Source organism: Antedon mediterranea, chromosome 7 (genome assembly GCF_964355755.1).
Source record: "Antedon mediterranea chromosome 7, ecAntMedi1.1, whole genome shotgun sequence".
NCBI classification, from domain to species: domain Eukaryota; kingdom Metazoa; phylum Echinodermata; class Crinoidea; order Comatulida; family Antedonidae; genus Antedon; species Antedon mediterranea.
In genome coordinates, this window is record NC_092676.1 from 22,348,397 (window position 1) to 22,369,377 (window position 20,981).

Consider the following 20,981-nt stretch of genomic DNA (forward strand, 5'->3'; position numbering starts at 1 on the left):
GACAAAATAAATGGTTAAATTCAACCAAAAATGCATTGGCTGGCAGTCAATTTGACCATTTTTTGCCTTCAATTAAATTTTTTCAGGTAAATACATATTTTTTCAATCCAATTTTTGGTCAAAGTGGATAACTATTATGTTGCATTAAAATGGAATATTCAACAAAAATTTTTTTAAGAATTATTTTTTCAGGGGGACAATACATCTTTAAAAGTTTGCATGGCTATTAAACACTAGCCAATTCAAGTTTATGATTCCAAAAGGAAATAGTTGAAAATGTCTACTACTGTATCCATTCATGTTGTGTTTATTTATTCAATTAAGGACCACTACTGTAGGACCAATGGTTTTATGTCTTGATTGTATTCACTCAAATGCCTAGGCTAATAATTGGAATTATTTTATTGTGAAAAGCAAAAAAAAAAAATTGTGGAAGAGAATAAATCATAATAGTCTTCCTATATATAATTGTTAAGATTCTTTAAATTAGGTGATTTCCTATCAAAACAATTAATGTTAAAGTTTGTCTTTTTATATAATTGGTTTTTTTTTAAATAAGCATTATTAAAAACATTTATTGCATATTTTATTGAATTTAGTTTATAAAATTTAGGTGTACTGTACAATCAACACCAATAGAGTTTGTGTAACTGTTCTGTTTTGGGTTTTTGAATTTTAGGAAGATATTGAATAAGATTTAGCATTAGTGTTTACATTTATCATTTGGAATGATCAGAAAATCGTGTCATATATTAGGAATGTTGTGACAATAATTTTCAATATGTTTTTTCTTTGTGCGATAATTATTTTACTAATACAATCAGTTAAATAATGATTATGTCACTTATTTCATCAAATTTTGAAGCTAGGATTACTGCAGTAACTCTGGGATAATAATAATAATTTATTCTTATATAGCGCATATAAGCAAGCTTTCAATGCGCTGTAAACATTTTTACCACAGTTGGATCAAACATGCATGGAAACATATTTTCATAATGTTTCAGCTAGTAATGCGCGTACCAAGTAAATGGACTCAAACTCTCGATCCCGAAGTCCATGCCACACGCTCTCACAGTTTAAAGAGAAGTCCACAGATGTAAAGTTTATGTAAGAGGGCGCTATTATAGTTACTTGCTAGACACTAAACTATTAATTTAACAATGTTTCTAAAAAGGTATTAAAGTTTTAGATTCAAATAGATGAATGTTTAGTTTGCACTTATAAATATTAATAATTAATAACTTCTTTAGAAATTAAAATTTAGAATAAATAGGTATATTAACTGAATACAGATTTCATGGGTTCTCATTAGCAATCAAAATCACCCAAAACCAACAATCAAATCCGAGTCTACTCCAATTGCCTAATAAACCGTTTAAACAGTTTTGAAACGCTTGAATTTGTTCGTTAGATTGCCAGTGAGAACCTGCTAATAGCGACTTTTCATGTTCATGATGTGCAACGCAAGTACACGCTTCAAGTTAAATATACATGCTCATGTTTCTAAGCATGTGTATAGTGGCGCTTTATGAAAACGAAAAGTTACTAATAGCGCACACCTAAAACTTCCTCTTATTACATTAACTGGCAGTGTCAGTGGAAAAAAAAATGTAAAAAAAAAAATCTTAATCAAAATTTAGTTTCATTAAAGTCAGTAAATTCTTTGTTAGAGCAAGGCCTTAATGCAATAAGCAAATGATGTTGAATAGTAACTGATTTATCAAAAATTTACATCAAAAATATATCGTTATAAACTACTTTACATATCTAACAAACTTGTTCGGATCGACATATATATTTTATTGGTCCTCAGCAGTTTGACGTTATTGGCCTCTGTATAAACAGCAGCTCGGATATCCACATAGTTGAGGAGATGTATTCGCTGCAAGAAAAATATTTGGTTGAAGAAAATTATCCCGTTCTCCGCAGTTTGTTAAAATACACTGATTGATTCCTCCTCCTCCTACTAAAACAGATGACAATATTGTTTTGTTTGTTTTCAAATACAAATTTTCCCGAGTAACAACACACTCGTATGAAGCCTGAATCATGTCGTGCTATCTGGTGCACAAGACGTGACGTTTTTAAGAATGTTTTCAATGTCTGTACGTGGTGGCTTCGGGCCTGGCTCGGGAGTATACGTGAATGTAAGTCCTGTAGGGTAGATAATCCCATCTGTTCTCACAAGTGATACTGGAACTTGCGTTGGTTGTCTAACCCATCGCCAACCACCGCGGAATGCTGAGATATCAGGTACTACACATAACATGTATTCAGTTGATCTATGTAAAAATAAAATTGAAAATTAAATTTTATCTGTTTAAAAACTAATAATGATTAAATAATCCTTCTTGATATATATATGGTATTTATTTATTTATTCATTTATTAATTGTTCCACTGTGTGCACATGTATTACCGGATATAAACAAATAATTATTTAATAATTGATAAAAAACAGCAAATCCAAAATAGATGTAATGACATCACATGACATCATTAATATGCAAATTAGATTTTTTTTGTTTTACTCCCCAACCATAGACCTACCTTTTGCACACCACAAAAATAATTACAAAATTATCCCATTTAGTATTTTAAATAACCTTTTTTTCTTAAATGCATATTACGCACATAGGTGGGACTAATGCTGTGCAGTGAAGGGGTTAATATTTTATTATTAAGTTTATTTTATTTATTCAACTTCACACTGAAAATTAATCGAACATCATCACATTTGTAATAAACCATTCAATTTCTTACATATATAAATAACACCACCAACCTGAACATTGTTTCTGCTTCTACGTCTCCAAACCATACTTTTAAACTAGGGTTGAAGTTCTCTCCATTGAGCTCTAACATTGCCACATCCCCACCTCCATTTAACTGTAGTTCTGTAACGAACGGTACCGGACTAACAGAAGCTTTTACAGGTCCCATACCCTCGTAGAAGCTATACTCCGCCTTATCTGTACTGATGATTGTCCACGATGCTCCATCGTTGATCATTTCACGATTTGCATCTCTTGAACAAGGCGTGGCCTGGATAAAATATGATAATTATTTGATTTAATCTATCTTCACAATCAGATGTATAATGTGTGTAATATTTTTATTTGTAATGAATATTTGTTTGATATCAAATATTCCAATTTGAAAGAAATCTAGAAAATGCCAGTCTAGTACAAGCTGGTTGGTCACTTTTTCTTATGTGACGACGCCTTCAACATATCATATACAATACAAATACATAACGCAGACCCAAAGCAACCAAGTTAACCGATGACATGCAACAGTTCAAATAGTTATGATTTGCGCTTACGTCCTTACATTCCTTACTTAAGCGTGGTTCCCACTAGCGACGCAACACAAGGACGTAACGCAACGCAAGTAAATTGACCAATCACAAGCGATGGCTTATTCGCTTGTGATTGCTAACTGTCTATAACTTCGCTTGTCATTGGTTAAAACGCTTGCGTTGCATTTACGTCCTTGCATTACGTATTAGTGGGAACTTACCTGAAACTGTATAATCCGTTCCTGTGATAAACAAAGGTACATTCTCTCAGTATCCTTCATGTAAAAAGCACACTTGTGGAGTTGTGACACAGGGTCATCAGCGTCTAATACTGCCATCTGCTTCTCCACCTTGCGAATAATCTAAAATGCCAATACATTTTAACAATTAATATGACATAATAGGCAATAGATATATTAATAGCACAAATGAAGTTACATTTTAAAACAGCCATAATATGTTTAATTAGCTTTGAAGAAAATAATTTTCCACATAAATGTATTATTGAGTAGAAAAAATGAATAGAATAAAAATTGTCCTATAAATCTAAATTTTGTTGAATTAAGTTTTGGGAAGAATGATCATGTTATTATTCGAATAATAATGAACAATAATAGATAGATTTATATAGCGCAAATAGATGATGCCTCTATGCGCTCGACAATAAATAGAAAGAGTGGAAACTAAATGGAAGAGAACAAAAAGACAAAAACACCAAGATAACACCCAAACTGAAGTATGGGGATACACCATCACCCTTTGCCGAAAGCAGACGTGACACGGCAGGATGTTTAACGTTAACGATGCGATACCGTACAAGAATCGGTCCAGCATCCGTGCCCTAAGCAATCATTTATATCATCACTTACCAGCCTAGGAAGAGCCATGCCTGTGATAGTGTCCACTAACTTGATTGTTGACCCATAATGAATGTACCCATCACGTACTGTGAATTCCTCACTTTCAGATTCATCATCATCCACTGAAATAAAATTAAAAGTTAGAGCTTGGATGGGAGACCATCTGGGAATATCAGGTGCTGTATATGGAGCTGGGGTCCCGTTAGGCATTTGAAATCAGCACTGCTGACTCTTATGGCAGCCCCTGCATCTAGTATCTGCCTCAGAGGTATTGGCTTATGCCTTTTCCTCTGGTCAATATGGGCACTGGATGAAAGAAGCCCTTGATAAACGTTAGGATCAATCAAGGTGCTTTAAACAGTCATGGCTTTGTTTGTATCAAACCTATTATTGGGGGTAATTATCGCTGTTGGTTTCAATTGAATCAAATAAAATAAAATATATAGAAGGTGAAGGTGAAATAGTTAAAAAATATATATATTTTTTTATAAATTCCACTGAAAATTAACATTTCGACAGGCATTTTTAGTGAGATGCTTTATAACTACAGTACTTCATTAATCCTCTATAAATTCGTTTTTTATGTTATTCATTTCAGCAAAATTTTAAAAAAGCACATAGACGTTGAGTGTGCCAAGGTGTGGAAAAAGAAATCGGGGGCCACTGTCGCCATAAGCCATGCCACACCAATTCCTAAATACTTACGCAAGTGTATCGTAAAAGCACCCCACTGTTGTGAGCTGGCATGGAAGTTATTGTTCTCCACATGGAGGTACCTAGTACTGACTGTTTGCGACCTTAACCGATTGAACAGCGCCACCGTTGATCCCGATTGGATACAAACTACGTAAGAAAAAAATCAATACAATATAAACAATACATGAAAATAATTAAAACTCAAAATAGAAATTTAAGAAGGCAAAGTTTGTTTTTAGACTGGCATGTGAAGATACACTATTATGTGATCTATCATCTATCAATATTTTTTCTTAAGTAAACATATTTAAGAAGTGCTTAAGTGAAAAACTATAGCTTTATTTATCAAATCAGGTCTTTTTATCTCAGGAACGGACTGTGATATACCAAATAAAGAAACAGTTGCCTAAAAATTATTTTAAACTAGCACGAATGTGCAATACTCGGGGTACAGCGAAAGAAGCTGTATACAGACGTATACAGTTAGAAATTTAAAGAAAAATAGGTTTCGCCAGGGCTCGAACCGGGACCTTCTGCGTGTTAAGCAGACTTGACAACCACTACACTACGAAACCTCTTACATTAAAATTGTGGGTTACAGAAAGTTATTTAATCCATTTAAATTACAAATAAAGGGTAATAAGCACAAAGCAAAATAAACATGTGTAAAAGTGATAATTACCGATTACACAAAATAAGTATTTTAAAAAATAATAATAAGATATACTGTGTATAATTATCATATTGCGTATACAGTACTTTTCACCATAAAGTTTAAAAAAAAAGGTTTAGCCCGGGCTCGAACCAGGTACCTTCTGCGTATTGAGCAAACGTGATAACCACTACGCCAAGAAGCCGCATATAACTACATAACGCTGTGGTGTGTGTCACACATTGTGGCTTCTTAATTAAACAAATTAATTAACAAAAAAGCATGAATGTGCAATACTCGGGGTACAGCGAAAGAAGCTGTATACAGACGTATACAGTTATTTCACCATAAAGTAAAAGAAACCCGAGGTTTCGCCAGGGCTCAAACCGGGACCTTCTGCGTGTTAAGCAGACTTGACAACCACTACACTACGAAAACCACTTACACTAAAAATGTGGGTTACAGAAAGTTTTTTAATCCATTTAAATTACAAATAAATATGGTAATAAGCACAAAGAAAAATAAACATGTGTAAAAGTGATAATTACCGATTACACAAAATAAGTATTTAAAAAAATAATAAAAATAAGATATACTGTGTATAATTATCATATTGCGTATAGAGTACTTTTCACCATAACGTTTAAAAAAAAGGTTTCGTCCGGGCTCGAACCGGGTACCTTCTGCGTGTTAAGCAAACGTGATAACCACTACGCCAAGAATCCGCATATAACCATATAACTACATAACGCTGTGGTGTGTGTCACACATTGTGGATTCTTAATTAAACAAATTAATTAACAAAAAATTAAAAATCCGGCTCTATAGCTTTGAGGACATGTCCCTGTAGTATGTTCATGCCAAATCCCAGCTCAATACTACAACGAATAAGGGAGGAGTAGTACTTTAAAAATCGCACTTTTTACTCAATAGTGTCCAGATGGAGGAAGAAGAGGAGAAAATGAGTAAGTCCTAGACTCGGGTACCCCGAGTAAAAATTAAGAAACAAGTAATATGTAAAAATATTTGATTGGGTTATTTTAAATAAACAAAGTTAAAATGATTTTTGATAAATCTGAAACAAAAAATCAAAAACTAGCTATATATTTTTTCCAGTATCATAACCTATGATACAGTGTCACACACATACTACATGTTACACCTGTGTTACAGTATATGCCTGTATGTGGATACAGTCAACTCTCCCAATACCGGACACCCTTGGGCGGGCATATATTTTCCGGTTTTTCGAAAGTCCGGTTTCCTGAAAACATATTTTTAAAGTCATCACGTTGTCACTGAAAATGGTTTGAATCACCGGTCCGAATGCTGCCCGGTACGGTCTAGCATAGGGAAGGCCTAGGCTATGATTGTGTCAAGCTAGTTTTAATTAAATAAATATTGATAGGCCTAGGCCTACTTTATTAATATTAAGCTAATTAAATTTACCTTTTTTAAAAGTTACATTATTTACTGTACCAATAAAACATGTTACAGTAGTAAATTATTGTTTCTCAATGTGTTTTTAGCGGCAAAAAGGCTAGGCCTACGTACGTACGGTGAACATAATTTTGGTCGTTTATTGTTTATCGCGAGCAAGCAGCAGCATGGATGATAAAAATAGCAGAGCGGGGCTTTGATTGATGCGCATGTGCAGAGGTGTCATAATCAAAAAACACCCACACTTAGACCACATGTTTTTTAAGCTCCTTTATTTTGACGTAATTTGATAGCAATAAACGAGCCAAGCAATAATGACACAATAATTAATTGGTAACATTTCAAAGTTTATTAACACTAGTCAAGTTCATTCCGTTTACGTTTTGCCATAATGATTTCCAAATTTATAATGATGCACATTTTTAGTGAAACATTCCTTTTTAAAGTCCTATTGCAATTGTGAATTTAACAATAATTTAAACAAAACAAAGACACAAAGTGGAATGTAAATTGAACTTTATTAAAAAACAATTCATATGCTAAAAAACAGGGAGTTGTTAACAACTCCCTGCTAAAAACAATAGACATTAAGACATAGCGCTTCACAGCAGTTCGATACGCAACAAAGCAATTGCCGCCTCGTGGGTTAACAATGAACTGACCTGTCAATCACAGTGTAGCGCTCCATGGCAACATTATTTGATCGTACCGCGAAACGTTGCGCACTTCATGCATGGTCTGGTCAGGGTATGGTTAAAAGCTTTTGTACATTGTGAATGTATTGAATCCGAGTCAGCGACGACGATGTTACGTTGTTTTCGTAAATATTTGGAGTTTTTTAACTGTCAGTCCGGTTTTCAGACGCTAATTTTCGTGTTTTGTACTTCATAATTTGTCCGGATTCCGGAATTGGGTATTCCGGTTTTCATAATAAATTACAGTACATTTAGAATAGGGACAAATTGGGCCCTCCAAAAAAGTCCGGTTTTCCGTGAATTCCGGTTTTGGGAGAGTCCGGTATTGGGAGAGTTGACTGTATTAGGATAAAAATAATATGGTTAATATTTGCAAGTTTGTTATTTATTTTAGCCACTGCTGGCTAGGAAGTCTCATCGAAAGCGCTTAAGTTTGCTGTCCCCCTGGTCTAGCATGTGTGATACTGTGTTATGTTATTGTTTCTATGTAAAATCCGGAATAAATAGAACTGAATTTATATACTTACGTTCAGAATTTTTCAAAGACTGTTTCTTTTTGGAAGGCTTTGATATGACTTTTATTCTTTTACTGTTGAATATACCAAGGTCATCACCATTACCAAAAAACATCTTCACCGATAACAAAAAGTGTTTTCTTTTATCAGAGTCAGAGATATAAAGTGTTTTTGCCGCACAATAATCCTGTGGAAAAAAAATTTACAATTAATATTGTCGAAATGCTAAAGGATCAGTGAAAATTAAAGATATATTATAAAAAATAATTTTCAAAAATTTGCATTTGTTAAATGCTATTTTAATCTCACATAATAGTTATTTACGTTGACCAGAAATTGGAATGAAACAAATTTATTTAGCGCCTGAAAAAATGTAATATTGGGTGAAAATTATGATGATAAAATTAGTAAAATTGGTTGAAAATTATTTTACAATGGGAGAATTGAAGATTGGTATTAAAATCAAGGGACACCTGAAAAAAATCAGATGAATTGTTTGGTTTAGTATGATACTTCAAAGGTGGTTCAAATGTATACTTCTCTGGAAATAACATGTGCATATCATTTACATGCTTTGAACCTTTCAATCAAAAAGGGAGGACATTTGAACATATCTACTAAGGGCCTGTTCAGACCTATGGTTTTGTATTGTAAGCAGCATACAACTCTGCACAGGTCATTGGTGGAATCCACCTCCTGTCATTTGTATCACATTCCCAATTTACTACATTAAAATGTACAACGCTTACGACGCAAAAGTTACGCATTGACAATTTTAACCCAAGTCACGTCAACAGCCCATCAATTTGATTCCTGGACTAACTGTACCAGATGTTTACCCCGGTCAATGACACTTCAATTTCTAACGTAAGTGTGTCTGTAAGTTGAGTGAGTCTGAAAACTTTGCTATTACGACGCTAAATTATAATGTGCCCTCGTTTTACGATAGGATGCGAAACTTGGTACAGCTGAACATAGCCAGAGACAGGGTTATCAGTACACTTTCTGTACTGAAGCCAAACGGCAGCTGCCACATATCAAGCCAGATAACATCCAGGATCTTTAAATATTCCTATCTACCCTTATGATGTTCTTAAATGATAACGAAATTTACTTTAAATTATTGACAGCGGTTTATGTTTTCTGACAAATAGTTCACTTCAGTGTTAAGTGCTTTTAATTGATATACTCTATCTTTAATATAATCTTTAATAATGCCCTATTCTGTTTAGCCGTTTATATTTTAAACCTTATCAGTATTTGGTTGTTTGACTTGTGTGACTTATTATATTTGCCAAATACAAACTTAATCTTAAAATTTAAATGTATAAAAAATTAATAAAATGTTATTAATAGCATTGACAAAAAAAAACACATCATTGTATTATTTATAATATTTTTCACTATAAATTTGTAATTCAATATAGAAATATAGAGTATAAAGCTTGGTTTCCACTTGGGATGCAACGTAAGGATGTAAGTGCAACCAATTTGACCAATCACAAGCAACTGTTCGGATAATCCAATGCTTGTGATTGGTCAAATTACTTGCGCCTATGTCCTTGTGGGAACCAAGCATAAAAGAGACAGAAAGCATTAGCACTATTGAAGAATACAGTATATCATATTATATTATTTGTTTTTCATTTCAATAAATATTCTTGTCAAAAGTTAATCTTCTAGCCCGCCAATATTGAACTTGAATTATCAAAAAAAAAATTCTAAAAATATTGTAATATATCTATGGCTGTACTGTAGTACGGTATATATATCAACATCATAGACAGTGACTGAGTGGCCGAGCAGTTAAGAAAGTGGAACCGTAATTACGTAGCGATAAAAATGGTATGTATTCGAGGCTCACTCGCTCCATGGTTTTGTTGGTAGAACTAATCTTCTCGGATAAGGACTATAAACCGTACAGTAGGTCCACACACAAGCTGATATGCACTTTAAAGAACCTGCATTTTTTTTAGACAGGTAGGGGGTTACCCCGGTGTACCAGTCCACACACACAGCCACTGTTACTCATAGCCACTAATCACAACTTGGCTCATTGTGCAATTGGGACTGGATCGTTTTAGACCTGTTGATCTTATCCTCCACTAATGTACTAGTGAGAAGTGGAATAAATAAATCATGTATCATGGCAACTAACTGTGGGAATTTGGCAATCTAGTGAAATCAGTTCCAAAGGTGAGATAATTAACATTTCTGCTGTTAGTATTATCACTATAAAGTGAAATGCTAATAATCTGTTACTTCTAAGAGTGTGAGCGAGCATAGTGACTCTGAAATCAGGTTGTTGTTATCATAAAGCATCCTTATAAATTTAGTTCCTAATAGATCAATCGAGATGCATCGGGTGCAGCTACCTCCATTTAAAAAGCAAAATCAACTAGATTTAAAATCATCAGGACTAGGTCATCAGTGTGGAAACGTATCATGCACTTAAAAAACTTAAAAATGAAAATACATACATGGAAACTGGACGTATGTTATCCTATGATCTAGTATGTATAGTGCTAAATTTTATCTTTAATTTTAATTAATAAGCAAAATTTGTATTCACTTATCAATTTAAATTTGACCAGTTGCCCCTGTGCATATAGGACAATAGCTGAATTGGGGTAGTTGATATTAGTTATCACAACATAGAGTGGTTTAAAGCATCTGCTTCAATCTAGTATTCTCTTAACCATTACAAAGTATTAGTTAGACTAGATCACAACATAGAGTGGTTTAAAGCATCTGCTTCAATCTAGTATTCTCTTAAACCATTACAAAGTATTAGTTAGACTAGATCACAACATAGAGTGGTTTAAAGCATCTGTTTCAATCTAGTATTCTCTTAAACCAATACAAAGTATTAGTTAGACTAGATCCTTTGTTTAAAACAAATAAACCCTAAAATATATTAAACTCAACTGTTTACTCATTCTATCATTGTTATACAAATATGTGTTAATTTTGAATATTAATTTGGTTATATTAATATCAAATTTTTCTCTGAATGCTTCTTGACAATAAAAAACTTAATGGAGGTAAACTAAAATGTTATGGGCACGTTAATATATTAATGTATACATTGAATTAAAATGTATTAATTTACAAACACTATTTACACTGTAGACACAATATACCAATAGATAATAAAATGAAATTGCATATAAAATTTCATAATCTATTATCATTATCACTAATTGTGATTCTCAAATTACAAATGGAAATATGAGAACTGAATTATTCACAGAAAAATGAATCTTGACCTTTATGGATGATTCCTTAATGTCATAAGAATAAAAAATAAATCTGCCTATCAACTACAGTAACTACAAATTTATTGGAACTTTAATAATTCATCTATGAATCAGACTTAATTAAGTAAAATAAACCTGGTGGTTCAGTCTCATTAAATCCAATAATTAATTCAAACAAATTAAAAACTGTAAAATAAACTTTTGAAAGCACAATGTGCTGATCTCTACAGCATGGTCACATTTGACTTTGACTTTTCATTAAATTACCATGGAAGTAAATTTTACTCGGATATTAAAGCTAATCGTGTAACTTGGGTAATTTTCCCAATTTTGACAACTCTCGTGGTTCACAGTATCATTTATTAATATATGTGGAAATCTAAATAAAAAACTGTGACTGTTTTAACATTTTGTTTGGGAATCTTGGATTGCGATTTTTTATCCGGTCACCAGACCGAAATCAGTCTCTGTGTGAATTGTGTCTATTCTTACCTTTCCCTCCAAATTTAACTGTTGCATATCTTGGTCACTATTGCCAATTCCTATGAAAGCACAAACTTGCGCCCCCGCTTCCGTCTCTCCATCTGACAGCATTTGTTCCCTTTTCTTCTTCCAGCCGGGCCCAAGGAGGTATATTGAAGGAGGAGGACAGAAAAACCTAAAACCAGACATAAAAAAAGATGTGATACAGTTTGCAGTAGCCATCTATAATTGTTTTATTTTTGGTCAAAATCTGAAGCTCTGCCTTTTTGAATGGTTTAGGCCTTGGCCTAGCCTCTTGTTAAAAGTAGGTGTTATAAAAAAAAAATGAATGTTTTATATTCCCATAATGGAACAAGTAAATTCATTCGGTGAAAGATGAACATTTGTACTATTTTTACCTCATGACATTATTTGTACCATTGCACTCGTTACAAACATTCTTTATTTGTATACAGCTACAGTACATTATTTGATAGAGTATTTAAAGCACCTTTTGATAACATCTATAGTAGGGTTAAAGTACATAATAGATGACTGTTTATGATTGCTTTAAGTGTAATGTGTTTTCTTGGGGGTTCCCCTACTCTCAAATTGCAAAACAAATCAAATAAAAATTAAATCACCATTTTACAGGATGAGAAGAATGATTTTTAAACAAAAATATGTCTCATTTTTATGAAGTAACACCTTTTTTGTCCATGGAAAAATAACAGAAAAAAAATGTACATATATCATTTTCACACACAGCTACCTGAATTGTCTGTACTGACATGATGTTCCATTAAGGGAGAAGCATGTAGTTGAAAATAGTAACATTATTATCATTAATATTATCTGCAAAATCCCTTACCTTTTTTCATTACCATATGATTTTTGAGCTACTTTGGCATGTTGAATAATAATCTTTTGGTGACATCGATCTTTTAAATATTCATTCATTTTTTCTTTAGTTAAACGCTTCTCTTTCCTACAAATAAAATATATTTTATTTATTATAGTGACAAAGACAATGAAGTAAAGCACCACTAAGAATTACTGCTCCATTACAACCAACGCGTAGAGTGTCCGTCCAATTCAAAACCTGGACACATCCATTTATATATTTACATCATGAATTTAATGTGTAGCTATCTGACACAATGCATTTATTTTGACAAATTTACCTACTGTACATATAGGCCTATTCAATACAAATTAACTCTCCAAATTCTGGACGATGAAGAATATGAAAACGGGAAACTTTCTCAAAACCAGATTTCTTGAGATTCAAAAGTCCCAAATTTTTTGAACATTAAAAACGCATTCAGAATACCAGAAATTCCATAAAAGCAGATTAATTAGCCCAGTTCTAGGGTCTTGAGAAAGTTGACTGTAGAGTATACTAAAGAAAAACAATTTAATAATACAGTAGTACCCCCTCTTTTTGGGCCAGGCCCAATTAAGGTGACACCCCTATTAAGCCTGGTTTCCATAAAATCGCTACACGACAGAGCGTAGAAATTCTATGGAAACGCTAGAATTTATCTAGTACGCGAGCGCTAAATATTCTTTGGTACGCGTATACGATTCATCGCCGACACAATCGGCAAAGTTGAACATGGTTGAACTTTGCCGATTTGACTGCGATGAATCGGGGAGCCTTCCCGATTGCGTCGGCGACATCTGCTCGTGTAGCGATTTTAATGGAAACGCTGCAGCGATTTTAATGGAAACCAGGCTTTAAGGATTATACACTTTCCAAAAACAATACCGTATACAGTATACTACGGCCAACACCTATTCAATGGGCATTCTGAAAGTGGACACTTGATAGTGTGCCAATAGTGTCCACTTAATAGAGTTTTTACTGTTACCTATATTTAATACAAACTGCATGTAATATGCTTATACATACCGTCTAAAAAGTAATCCATCATCCGGCCTCGTAGGGCTCCCACCTAATGCTGTGGGGGACGGACTTGGTGCTGGACTGGGAAGTGTTGGCACAGACGTGGCCATAGACGTGATGGTAATAGGGCTTGCTGTTGCCTGGGAGATCATGTCCGTTGTAAACAACTTCTCAGCCACTGAGCTGTGTGTGTTGTGAAGAACATGCGATGCATCTGCAAGATATAAACACATTAATAATATAAATATTGACATCCCAAAATTGTATGGCATAATTCCAAGTTGCTGTAGATAAAGTAATATTGTATACCATTAAATCATTTCTTTTAGGTTGATCTGGATAAAGAAAAAATGTGAATGATTTAAAAAATACATGACATCAAATATTTCAAAATGAAGGGATTATGCAAACGTCTACTGTAGTTACTGCAGTAAATTTGTTTTCTAACCTATTTACTACAACTATTTACTGAGTTTTTAAAGTAATCTGTTATATATTATATATTGTTATTACTATTACTATTTAAGCAATTAATTTTCATCTTCCTAATATTTTTCTGTGTATTTAGTGTTTTAACACTATGGCCAACTGCTTTTGAAGTATTAAGAGGATATTTTGTTGGGTCTCAAAGGTGTCTCCTTAATAGGGGTTCTAATGTATACTGAATATATATTTTGCAATGGGATCTGGGACAACTACCTCCTGGACAAGTACCACTAAGAAAACTACTGTACCACCCGGAAAACTACCCGTTGGACAACTACCCCTCAGACAATTACCCCCTGGACAACTACCCTTGGAGAATTACCCCTAGGACAACTACCGCCTAGCACAACTACAACCAAGTACAGCTAATGTACCCCTAGGACGACTACCTCATACAATAGGACAGCTACCCCTTAGGAAAATACCCCCTTATATAGTAGGTGTGGTTCAGGGGTTATTTGTCCTAGATGGGTAGTTGTCCTATGGGGTCGTTCACTTAAGGTGCAGTTCTCCTAGGGTGTAGTTATCCTAAGTTTAGTTGTCTTAGGCGGTAGTTGTCCTGAGGGGTAGTTGTCCTACTGTAGGAAGTTGTCTTAAGAGATAGTTTTCCTAGGGAATAGCTGTCCGAGTGGTAGTTGTCCAGATATTTGCAATGTTATCTCTGAGAAAAGATACAGCCATAGTGGACAGCAGGACATTCAAACTTGTAACCCTCTGGTCAAGAGGCTATAGAACACCTCCAGCTGCACTAACCAACTTCTTCGCAAAGTACATACACTAATCAATAAACAAATAAGAGATAGTACTTTTTGTTTTTAATAATTTATAATTCTTCGCTTGTTCAATGTTTGTGTTTTGCTATTCGGAATGGGAGAATCAAAAGATTAGAGTTCCCACAATCGGATAGTCAAGTTCTATCTCCATGGCAACTTTCATTAGATATCTACGCAACCAGACAACAAAAGGCTAAAGACGGACATTCCCCTGTGTGTCGATATGTAAAATTCCCAAACAGATTCCAGTCAATTTTCCCAGCTATTACCGATTCAATGACAATTTCATAATCCTTATACACATCACAGTTTAGAAAAAAATTGATATAAATAGTTCTGGTTGGAATATAAAAAAAACACATTATAATAATTTGCCATATTCTAGCGAAACTGTATGTTTTAGGTCTCCATTTTTACACAGCAACAGCCTTCTTTGCTTTCTGGATTTTTGTTTGTTTGCGCAAAAGAGATATTGAAAGTGTGAAGATCATGTCCTGAGGTGTGGATTTATTTAAGGAATTGTGGTTAAATTGTTGTTTCTCTTAAATGTTAGAACATTTTTTTTTATTTTTAGAAATGCTTATAGTTATTTTATGAAAAAATATTCCCACATTATTATTGCATTCCCAGTAACAGGATAAAAGAACAATAACATCTTGTTTGTATTTAAAGGTCAACCATATTATGTACAAAATAAAACATTACAAGAGAAAGTACAAGTGACACAACCCTACGATGAACCAAAGAATTGTATTGTAATACATAGTAATAATTATTGGGAGAAAGACAACAATAGAACAATAAAACTGTTTCCTATTTTAGTTTTCATATGGACATGATGATGTCATATCACTACCATATTTAGGCATACCACTATTTGGGCACATCACACTTCACAAAAAAGAAGTTGGATGTGTAGACACAGCTTTATACTAATTATTTTATATTCCATGTACAATAGCAAGGAATATGTTTTTAACACCTGTGACACTTTTCAGTAGAATATATATTTTTTTTTGAGTCAATAAATAAAGTGAATTTGATTTGATTTCCAATAGAAATTCTAACTAAATACACTTTTAACCAATTGTTATGTAATGTCCAAGTATTTTTATCAGACTTTGAAATTATTTTAAATCTTTAAAAGTATTCAAATACAAATACTGAACTAATATATGAAGTCCTATTTTAGATATATGGTCTGTAGTACACTTTAAGTGTTTTGTTTTCAGTTACTTTATGTACAGTGAAAGCATGTTCTCTCCAGGTACAGTATGCATATCTTTTGAGTAAAGATTATATAAACAATGTGTTTTTGGATTAAAGTTGTACAAGAACCTGACAGTAGGAAGATAGAAGCATCTCTTGTGTTGTATCCTATGGCATGATTAATGAGTTCACTGACTCAACATCTTGTTTATGTTCTGAATTCCAAGCTTTAAATCCTTTAGTAAACCAGTTTTAACTAAAATATAATGGCATGATTAGTCTTTCAAAGGAAGAACTTATAGAGACCCAAACTTATACATAATTTAGTTCCCAATTGAAGGCAGGGTTCATACAATGTACAGCACCATTATCTAATAGGGATGTTTTAATAAAATGTTAAATATTCGAGTTGTAGCTCTGTTTTTGGAGAGAAAAGGCCAATGTTGGTATACCAAAAATATATCAGACACGACAAATGCAATGAAAAGTTGCAATAAATTATTTAAATAAAGTTGGTTGTTCCTAATAATTATTTGTTTCTCTGTTGTATTGTGTTCAATATTTTAATTAATTACTGCCTTAGAAAAAAGGAAAAAGAACAGTCACCGTTTAAAAACCTCAGAAACATGATCAAGCAATTTTTATATTTTATTTTTTTTTTAAATATCAAAAAAAGTAATTAGGCTCCAAAATTTGATTCAAACAATTGTTCACTTCTTTATGCAAGTATAACATTTACTGTATAAGAAATGACTACATTAAATTTATATACAATTTAGGCCAACTGTATAATATAGTTTTTTATTCCAAATCAATGGCCTACAATAACAGATCCAAATATATTCATTATGGACAAATAAAAACTCATTACTGGTTATTATGTGAAATAAATGGATAATTTTACATGCTATATTTTCAAAATCAATACATCTGGGAATATAGCAGGTTTAAGCCCACCATCCATATAAACAGGCCGATGTATGAGACACGCTCTCACTGTACAAGTGTATATGTGAGAAATTTAACCGATGTGTTATGGCTAAAAATCAATGGAATATGTTTTAAACACAAATCTATAAATGCTGCAAATAGTGTTTTCATGGTGAATCAATGCAAAGCTATGAATATCAAGAAGGTTGGGATTTTGTTGCGTCGACAGATCATGAGAGGAAAAATCACTTCGCATATGCTGGAAGTGATATTGGCTTATAAAAATCTACAGTTGATTGATTTTAGAGTTAAAATTAAAAGCATTCTTTTAACTGTACTTACCTTCCCCGACAAAAGGGAAATTGAAGTCATCGAAGGAAAAGAACGAGTTACAAGTACCGTAAGCCATCTTATTTCGAGAGTTTGCTTGCAGAGAACCTCTAACATGGACCTAACTAACGTGAGCATTAATAATAATATGCATGATACGGTAAGGCTGGCAAACAATATATAAAGAGATGATAAGCGACTGCCTTGTTCAAAGCTACCCAGCTGTTCTTTCAAAGATATCTCTCACGCTCAATGAATTGTTAAACATGTTTGGGGCAGTGTGGCAACCAGTTGCGGCAAGCTGCGCAAATAGCACAAGGCCCCTGAACATGCATAACACATCCTGTTACCAATTGATTGCATGTGTATTGATCTTTTACTTGTGTATTGTTCTCAAGATGGTTGCTAGGTCAGGCGTAGAGAATCTTTTTAATTACATGTAACTGGTGCAGGACTGAAAGGCAGCTTCAAATTGGACCTAAGTCTATTGTCCTGGCTCTGTCATTCATATGCAAATCATTCTTGCCTTTTAAAAAAAAGTGATTTTTCCAATACTTTTCATAACAATAAAAACAAAGCTGAATAAAAATAGGCGATTATCAACCAATAAAAATGCTATTAAAAGGTCACTGGTAATTAAAAATATGATAGAAATTGAGAATATATGAATTAATGAATTTTAAGCAGAAGAAAACAAAATCACAAATCAAGCTAATAATTATAGAATCAAATTACAAATTTACAAAATACTGTAGTTAATAAAACAATTGATATTGTAAATTAAGTAATGTTTTTATTTCAATGGTAATGTTAATTTGAAAATAATAAATTAGTAATATATTAAATATTGTTAATATAAGCAATTTGTGAATAATTTGGCATTTAAAAAATCAACTTTTACTAAATTTTAATATGATTAAAAACAAACATCTCATGTTGAATCGAAAAATCTTTTGTTTATACTAGCATGCCTCTTTAATGTATATAATTATGGTATTAATATTACATATTTACATTGTTTTATGTTTTAATGTATGCCTTGAGTGCTGGTGTGGCACGCATTATGGCGACAGTGGTCCTTCAACCTCTTTTGCCACTCCTTGGCACACTCAAAGTGTATGTGTTGTTTTAATGTTGCTAAAATTAGATAAAATAAAATAAAATAAAAATAAATGTATTTTCTTTCATAGTTGTTTGATCTGCACTTGGTGGATCACCTATTGTGATTGTATTCTTAATTTTAGAATAATTGATTTTAATTATGTGAAATGTAAACCAAAGGTTATATGTTGTAACTATAAAGCTATACTAAAGATAGTATTAGCAACATGTTGTATGCATGTGGGTGGGATGGGCAAAACAGTATAACATTTCTTGAAATAAATGTATAAAAATGTAAAGAGGAAAAGATCGGTTTAAGTAGGCATGAAGAAGACTATTTTTCACTATGGTTGTAAATCATAACTACTGTATAACAACATAAAAATGGAACAATTCGAACTGATAAAGTTCTTCCATTGTGTCTAAATGCCTATAAAAACCATAATGCTATACTACCATGTTGCTTCTGTTTCAATCTTTAAACAACAATGTAAAATCAATAAAAAGGAACAAGTGAAATTGAGAGGTAGTGGCTTGCGTTGATTTTGTTTGTTTCAAGTGTTTCTTTTGTTGGTCTTTGCATTTAATCAATAAAACAAATCAATGAAAGTTCACTTTAAATTCTTTTAACACTGTTTCTATTTACCTGCTTTCTTTGATTCATTTACTAACTGCATCTAGTATAAAACGTCTTCTTAAATGCTACAGTAAAATGTTATCAGGAAGGCGGAAAAGGTGGGTGGGGGGGGGGGGGCAGGGTAAGATGTCAGAGGGTTTGATTGAAACTATTGCATGTGAACGAAGTTTTAGTTTATACAACACGGCTTACTCAATAGCCATAGTGCAATTTTAATTCGTGTCTCATTGAATCTATTTCTCTCCGAGAAGAGCACTACATCTTAATAATGTTTATAATTTATCTTTTATTTTCTAGATTCTAATTGTTAGGACCCATATGGAAACATTATTTAAAACTTTTTGTGTAGACTGATTCGTTTTGTATTATATCTATTTAAACATTAATTATTTTTACACTTTGTTCTGGCCCTTTCCTCTACAAGTTACATACTAGTAATTAATAATACAATAAACGAAGGTCACTGATTGATATATAAATGAAAGTTATAAAATTAAAAAGAAATGATCTTGGACAGGTCATCTTACACGGCAGATGGTAAATGGACAAAAGCTGTCATTGAATGGATACAAAGACACCAGAGATGGCACCAAGGAAGCCCTAAAGTGAGTTGGCACGATAAAAGAAATTGGTACAGTAATTTACATGGATAGAACAGTGCACAAAATAGAGAGTATGGAGTCAACTTGGAAAGGTACAGTATTCACTCTACAGTGGGTTGAAAATGGCTACTAGCGATGATGATTATAATGTGTATGTTGATGATGATGATGCTTATGCTTATGATGATGATGAAGATGCTGATGATATTGATGCTGATGATACTGATGACGATGCTGATGATCAAGACGACGATGATGACGATGTTGATGATAACAAAGACGATGACGATGCTGACTATGCTGATGATGACGATGCTGACTAAGACAATGATAATGACTATGCTGATGAAGACTATGCTGATGATGACGATGCTGATGATGACGATGCTGATGATGACGATGCTGATGATGACGATGCTGATGATGATGATGCTGATGAAGACGATGCTGATTATGACGATGACAATAATAATGATGATGTTGATGCCGTTGATGATGATGATGATGGTAATGATATGATGATTATTCTGCTGCTACTGATGATGGTGATGATGATCATCATCATTATGATTATAGATCATGCAAAACTAGTAACACTGTTTGTGGCTACTGTAGATTTATTTATATACTAGATCAAACTTTGCTAACACAGAACAACAGGTGGCGATTATTAGAAATTAATCATTATCAATGAAATAATTAACTTGGACATTGACTTTATTTGTTTAATTATTTGTTATCTGATTCATCTTATAAACTTGGCTTTCAATATAATTACGGTACACTACAAAATACCTATTAATCAACCATTTCATCATAGGCTGTACAAATAATACATTTTTATACAATTAAAAAAAAAATTAAAATAAAAGATTCAAAGATGATCAAAATCTAAAGAATAAATTTGTAATGAAAAAAAATCATAAATTAGATACTGTAGATAAAACACATGAGGGGTTTAGTTAGATTTATGTATATTGCTATATTATTATATATAACTTAATATAAATAATATTTCATCAGCCTTCATTAGAAAAGTTAACATTCATTTTGATTCGCTTTAACTGTATTTTGTCTTTTATGTGTAAACTGACTTTGGGGTTGGGTCAACCGGCTCAGC

At 32.9% G+C, this 20,981-nt stretch overlaps 1 protein-coding gene across 3 annotated transcripts in view; it reads right to left on the reverse strand.

Moving 5' to 3' along the window:
- Nucleotides 1–870: 870 nt before the first annotated feature.
- Nucleotides 871–20,981, reverse strand: part of LOC140054902 (recombining binding protein suppressor of hairless-like) — a 40,208-nt gene continuing 20,097 nt past the window's right edge. For 2 of the 3 annotated variants that reach the window (XM_072100013.1, XM_072100014.1), the window contains exons 3-11: nucleotides 13,800–14,007; nucleotides 12,756–12,872; nucleotides 11,915–12,080; nucleotides 8,175–8,349; nucleotides 4,870–5,007; nucleotides 4,174–4,286; nucleotides 3,526–3,666; nucleotides 2,789–3,048; nucleotides 871–2,285 (exon numbers count right to left, since the gene is read on the reverse strand). In XM_072100013.1, the coding sequence (XP_071956114.1) occupies nucleotides 2,051–2,285; nucleotides 2,789–3,048; nucleotides 3,526–3,666; nucleotides 4,174–4,286; nucleotides 4,870–5,007; nucleotides 8,175–8,349; nucleotides 11,915–12,080; nucleotides 12,756–12,872; nucleotides 13,800–14,007 (1,553 nt within the window). In that variant the 3' untranslated portion in view covers nucleotides 871–2,050. Of the gene's footprint in view, nucleotides 2,286–2,788; nucleotides 3,049–3,525; nucleotides 3,667–4,173; nucleotides 4,287–4,869; nucleotides 5,008–8,174; nucleotides 8,350–11,914; nucleotides 12,081–12,755; nucleotides 12,873–13,799; nucleotides 14,008–17,533; nucleotides 17,652–20,981 lie in introns of those variants that run through there. The other variant, XM_072100015.1, reaches the window with a different exon arrangement.